This window comes from Orycteropus afer, unplaced genomic scaffold (assembly GCF_000298275.1).
Source record: "Orycteropus afer afer isolate SDZICR_OR568_19922 unplaced genomic scaffold, OryAfe1.0 scaffold00323, whole genome shotgun sequence".
In the NCBI taxonomy this organism is placed as follows: domain Eukaryota; kingdom Metazoa; phylum Chordata; class Mammalia; order Tubulidentata; family Orycteropodidae; genus Orycteropus; species Orycteropus afer.
In genome coordinates, this window is record NW_006921910.1 from 456,939 (window position 1) to 463,502 (window position 6,564).

Below are 6,564 nucleotides of genomic sequence, written 5' to 3' on the forward strand. Positions count from 1 at the left end.
TCCAGATTTCTAACCTATTATATAATGCCCAATTTATTGACTAATCCATCTTTTTCTCTCTGATTTGACATGCTAATTTTTTCAGATACTCATGTTCCTAGCTCTATCTGGGTCTATCTCTGGACATTCTATTCTGACTCATTGATCATTTTATATTTCTGTGCTCTACCCTGTTTAAAGTATTGTGATTTTGTAATGTGTTTTAATATGTCGTAGGGCTATGTCCCTATTCATGAGTCTATTTTTTCAATAATTTTTCTGGCCATTTTTTTATTGCTTATTTTTCCATATCAACTGTAGTTCTTCTCTATTAGAAAAATGACCTATTTATTAGGGTACTTTTATATTTTTGTCTTAATCCAGGCAACTTGACCTATTTAGTTATCCATTCAACAACTATTCATTGGGTACCTACTATGTATCTGTCCCTGGGTGGTGCAAACGATTAGTGTGCTCAGCTGCTAACCAAAAGCTTGGCAGTTCAAGTCTATCCACAGACACCTTGGAAGAAAGACCTGGTGAGCGGCTTCCAAAAATCAGACACCAAAAACCCTGTGGAGCACTACTGAGACACACAGGGGCTTGCCATGACTCAGAGTTGACTTGAAGGCAACTGGTGCTGGTATTTATAGTCTGCTGGGTGCTGGCATAGAACAGTGAATGAAACAGTAGAAAGAAAAAAAAAAATGAGGACTTTACACTTCAAGTGGGAAAAGAGGCAATAAACAAGAAAAGTTAAGTGAAAATGTTAGATGATAATAGATGCCGAGGAGAAAAAATGAAGTGGAGAAGGGGTATCTGCAGTGTGGGGAAGTGGGTTATGATTATAGGAAAAATGACTAGAGATGACCTCATTGTGAAGGCGCTTTGGAGGAAAGACCCGAAGGATTGAAGGAGCAAGCCATGTGGCTTTTGGATGTTTTGGAAAAGAACATTCTAGGCAGAAGGAATAGCCCAGGCAAAGGTCTGAAGTCCTAGCATCTCTGGGTGTTCAGGTAAAAACAAGGAGACAGTGTGGATGGAAAAGAATAAACAAGGACAAATGTGATAGGAAATGATGCAGAGATAACGAGGGCTGGATCATGTAGGGCCTCACAGGGCTTTGGGTCTTACTCTGAGTGAGATGGAAGCTCTTGGAGGGTTTTGAGCAGAGGGTGACATGATCTGACTGGCACTGAAGGATCCTTTGGCTGCTATTTTGATAACAGAAGGAAGAGAGACATGGGGTCAGCGGAGTCAGTGACACCCATTAGAAGGATAGTAAAACAATCTAGGCATGAGATGGGGGGCTCTCTGGTAGTGTAGTACCTAAGGCACTTGACTGCTAACCAGGAAGCTGGCGGTTCAAACCCACCAGCCACTCCTCGGAAGGAAACCCAAGGAGGGGTCGCTATGAGTCGGGTGCGACTCGATGGCACATGACAACAGCAACAACAGGCATGAGATGATGGTAGTTTACAGCAGGACAGGGGAGAAGAGTGTTGGCTTTTTATGTAATTTGAGAGTTCACCAGATTGGCTGATGGATTGAATGCAGGGTATAAAAAAAAGAGAGGAGTGAGGCATAACTAAGTTTTTAGTCAAAATAACTACAATCATGGAGTTGCCAGTTAACAAGATGGGGAAGATCATAGATGCCAATTTGGGTTGGTTTATCAGGAGTTTTGTTTTGAACATGTAATGTTTGACTTGCCTATTACACCCAAGAAGGAGCTCTGGTGGCATAATGGTTAAAGCATTTTGCTGCTAACAAAAAAGTTGGAGGTTTGAACTCACCAACAAATCCAGAAGAGAAAGATGAGGAGTCTACTTCTGTAAAGATTTACAGCCTTGGAAACCCTATGAGGCAGTTCTACTTTGTTCTAAAGGGTCATTATGAGTTGCAATTGACTCAATGGCAGTGGGTTTTTTGGTTTATTACACCTGAACGGAGCTGTCTTTTCAGTAGTTTGGACATAAGAGTCCAACACTCAGAGGAGATATTGAGACTGGAGATATACATTCTGTGGTTAGCAGCATATACACGATATTTAAAGCCATGAAACTGGATGGGACCAACAAGTGAGTGACTGTAAATGGAAAGAAGAGGCAGTAGGCCTGAGCTCTGGAATGCACCATAGGTAAGAGGCAGGGATGGGAAACAGGAGGAAAAAACTAAGGGTCAAACTGTGCAGCCAAGGTAAGAGGAAACCAGGTTTGTGGTTTTTGGGAAATCCAAGTGAAGACAGTGTTTCATGGAGAAAGAAGTAGTTAGCCATGTTGAATGCTGCTGATAGGTCAAGTTAAACAAGGGCTGAGAATGGGTGTAGCAAAGTGGAGGAGGTTAAAGGTGACCTTGCAAAGGAGCAGGTCCATGGAATGGTGAAGGCAAAAGACCGATTGAAATAAGTTCGAGAGAACGAGAAAAGACTCCAAGACAGATCTCTGAGGCAGCTGTCATTGGTGGTTACCCAACAAATTTATCCTTCTTAATTGCTGACACAATTCTAATTTCTGTATGCCTTACAGAAGACAGGTCCCTTTTCTTTCTTGGTTTCTTTATTTCTCCTTTCTTCTTTCTTGCTCCCTTTCTCCTTTCCTTCCTCCCTCTTCTTCCTGTCCTTCTTTCCTTTCTCTGTCTCTGTCTCACTTTTCAAGAGTTAACTCCTAATGGTTACACATGAGTGGATCTCAAACATGGTGATTTTGCTTCCCATGGGACGTTTGGCATTGTCCGGAGAAATTTTTGGTTGTCACACTGGGGTAGAGGTACTATTGACATCTAGTGGGTAGAGGCCAAGTCCCACCACAAAGAATTATTTGGCTCCAAAATTCAGTGGTGCCAAGACTGAGAAACTTTGTTCTAAATTTATCATCATCGCTATATTTTCGTTATTAATGATCAATTTAAGTGTGTCTATGTCATAGATAAGGAGCTCTGGTAGCATAGTGCCTAAGGCATTTGACTGCCAACCAGAAGGTTGGTGGTTCAAACTCACCAGCTACTCTGAGGAAGGAAGACTGGTCAATCTACTTCCGTAAAGATTTACCGCCTTGGAAACCCAAAAGGGGTCACTATGAGTCAGAATCAACTTGGTGGCAGTGAGGTTTTTTTATTTTTTTATGTCATGGATGGTGGAAATGGTTAATGTGCTTGATTGCTGACTGAATGGTTGGAAGTTTGAATCCACCAAGAGGCATTTTAGAAGACAGGCCTGACAATATCTGCTTCTGAAAAAATCAGCTGTTGAAAACCCTATGGAGCATAGTTCTACCCTGACGCACGTGGGGTCACTAGAATTGCAGCTGACTTGATGGCAACTGGGGATATGACATGGCCAACGATACAATGAAAAGAACTTGCTGAGGAGTTCCTGACAAAGGTTTTCTAGCTCTTAGAAAGAGATACAAGGAGGAGATGGTGTCTCTTCTTTGGCTGGACATTGCTGAGTCTGGATGAGATGCTGAAACTGAAGCAGTGTTCCTGTTACCTGGCTCAAGACAGGGCCATTTGTAAGGAAGGCAGGATCACGAGAATCATAGAGAAGCAGAGCAGAGTGCTTGTGCCTATTTACCTCTGAGCCTGTTAATTGGTGAGATGAGGGACCAGATAGCAGTTGGTGTGAGATAATAAACTTTCCTTTTTTTTTGTTTTTAATGCCAATTGAGTTGTCAAGTCAAAGTATCTGGGTTGATATGACTTCCAAACTAGAAAGGCTGCTTCAGATAACTTAAGAAAGTTATTTGGATCATAGGTGTTAGTTGGACAAGAATTTAACTGATTATTTGTTTAAGATTTGCTACAAGGAGGCTAGGAGCCCTGGTGGTGCAGTGGTTAAGTGCTTGACTGCTAACTGAAAGGTCTGCAGTTAGATCCCTCTAGCCACTCCATGGAAGAAAGATGTGGCAGTCTGCTTCCATAAAGATTTACGGCCTTGGTAACCCTATGGGGCAGTCTACTCTATCCTATAAGGCCACTATGAGTTGGAATCATCTCGATGGCAATGGAGTTTGGTTTGGTATAAGGAAGTGATAACATTTTTTAGGGATATATTAAGAATGACTTCCTAATATATAAAAAGACACAAGATATCATGGTTCGAGTGCCTACTTGAATGAACATCATTGCTGCTATCTTCTCAAACTTAGAATTCACGTTTCTTTTTAATTCTCCAATGTTGCCTATGGCATAGTGCCTAAGGCATTGGACTACTAACCAGAAGGCTGGCAGTTCAAACCCACCAGCCACACCTCCGAAGGAAGGTTGGGCAATCTACTTCCATAGAGATACCGCCTTGGAAACCCAAGGAAGGGTCACTATGAGTTGGATCCGACTATAGCAGTGAGTTTGGTTTTGTTTTTTGGAGGTGGTTTACAGAATCTAGAGGACCAGGGATGCTTTGACTACACAGTCAGAAACGATGCAAGTAAGAGATAAAACCAAACCTAAGCCACTGCCATCGAATCAATTCCGACTCATAGTGACCCTACAGGACAGAGTAGATCTGACTCACAGGGTTTCTAAGACTGTAAATCTTTATGGAAGCAGACTGCCTCATCTTTCTTCCATGGAACGGTTGGTGGGTTTGAACCATTGACCTTTTGATTAGCAGCTGAATGCCTTAACCACTATGCCACCACAGCTCCCAGGAGATAGACACCATCATTGTTCTGACAGAAACCCCTATATTTCCCTAGTGTGTTCATCAGCACACATGTTGCTAAGCATCAGAGGGCCTAGAACCTACCCAAGAAGAGCCACCGGAAATCCTAGTTTCCTGCATATAATAACCAAATCTTCTTTCTTTTTGCTATCTTCCAACAAATCTTATGCCAATTGATCTGACAGTATCTTGGGTCCCATGGACCCAGTATCTTGGGTCCCAACCAGCTCTGGTGGCGTAGTGAATAAGGCATTTGGCTGCTAACCAGAAGGTCTGTGGTTCAAATCTACCAGTTCCTCCATGGGAGGAAGATGAAGCAATCTACTCTTGTAAAGATTTACAACCTTGGAAACCCAATGGGTGTCACTATGAGTTGGAATCAACTCGATGGCAGTGGGTTTAGTGGGTGGGTCCCATGCAGAACCCTGTCAGCAAAGGAGTCTGGGAAAGTTTTCAGCTTTCCAATCTCTATGTTACAGAAAGCTATGCTGGAAGTGAAATGGAATCAGTGTTACAGAGACATTTTGCAAAGTGCGTGTGAGTGGTGTGTGTGAGTGAGTGAGTGTATGTAGGTTGTTAAAAATGTAACCTATACCAGTTGTTGTTGAGTTAAGTCTGACTCATAGTGACCCTACAGGACAGAGTGGACGTGTTGCATAGAGTTTTCTAGGCTGTAATATTTATGGAAGCAGACTGCCACATCTTTTCCTGAGGAGTGGCTAGTGGGTTCAAACCACTGACCTTAAGGTCAGCATCTGAGTGCTTAACCACTGTGCCACCAGGGTTTCTTTTAAAATGTAAAAGGCACTTTAAATCCATTATAGTAATTGTCAGATACAAAATATCCTATATTAGAAATACAAGATGACCAGGACAATTATTTGTACTTTATCCAAATCATTATATGTGAACAGGAGCAGAATATGAGACATGAGTTTGGGAAAGGTAGTGAGATGGAATGAGATATGGGTCGAGTCATCAAAAACATAGGTCCACAAGAGGTACAGACAACAAAGATAAACACTTATACATACACAATAAGACATTATCAGTAATAACAAATATTAATCTATGGGTAGATATAGAGGGGAAAAAATGGGTCCACTGGTTTAATGACCAATTTGGCCACTGATACATTTGCCACGATTTTGTATTTTCATCAATGTGCATTCATCATTGTAGGGGATGTGCCTCACTCATCATCTTTTTAAGAGTTGTTCTATCTTTGGGGAAATTCACAAGTTATGAGTCCTCAGTAGAATGACCAGTTGTCACGGTTTACCCAGGCCTCAGGGATTTCCCAGGATGCAGGACTTTCACCGCTAAAACCAGGAAAGTCCTGGCCAAGTTGAGATGAGTTGGTCAATCTCAGTCTTACTACCCAAATGTTGAACCAGACAACAACTTCCAGACTTCTCTGGGGCTAGGGTGTGGCATGTAACCCAGGTTCTCCATTTAGAATCAACAAGCCACATGAGGCTTTGGTTCTGAGCTGAGCCAGGAAGGAAACCAACTCTGAAGAGAGGGGAGGTGGCCTAGCTGGCTGGCTCTCAGGGGTGGGGGCAGTAGTTGAAGTTCGCATTCCTGACGCAGAAGAGCTGGGAGGGAGAGGAGCGGCCCTGGAAGCTCTAGCATCACTTGCAATCAAGTGGAGGGCCTGGCACCCAGACTTGGTGATGGCAGCCCTAAAGCAGCAGCGGCGTGGCCCCACCCCAAAACCAGGCTAATTTGCAGCATGGGTTTGGCATTTTTCCTGGAAGCTGTGCTTTGGGTTTGTTTCTCCAGCCCGCCCAATAATTCTGCAGCTACCGAATATCTTTCAGTAAATCCCTTTCCTGCTTCAACTTGCCAGAGAATAGATTTCATTGTTTGCCAGTCAGAATTCTGACCAATAAAATAATATTTGAGTATTTCATATATGG

At 42.7% G+C, this 6,564-nt stretch overlaps 1 protein-coding gene across 1 annotated transcript in view; it reads left to right on the plus strand.

Moving 5' to 3' along the window:
* The first annotated feature begins 2,037 nt into the window (after window positions 1–2,037).
* The window catches only part of RBM6 (RNA binding motif protein 6), a 21,895-nt gene continuing 17,368 nt past the window's right edge, over window positions 2,038–6,564 (plus strand). Inside the window, exon 1 of the mRNA XM_007951980.2 lies at window positions 2,038–2,060. Coding sequence (XP_007950171.2) covers window positions 2,038–2,060 — 23 coding nt within the window. The remainder of the gene's footprint in view (window positions 2,061–6,564) is intronic.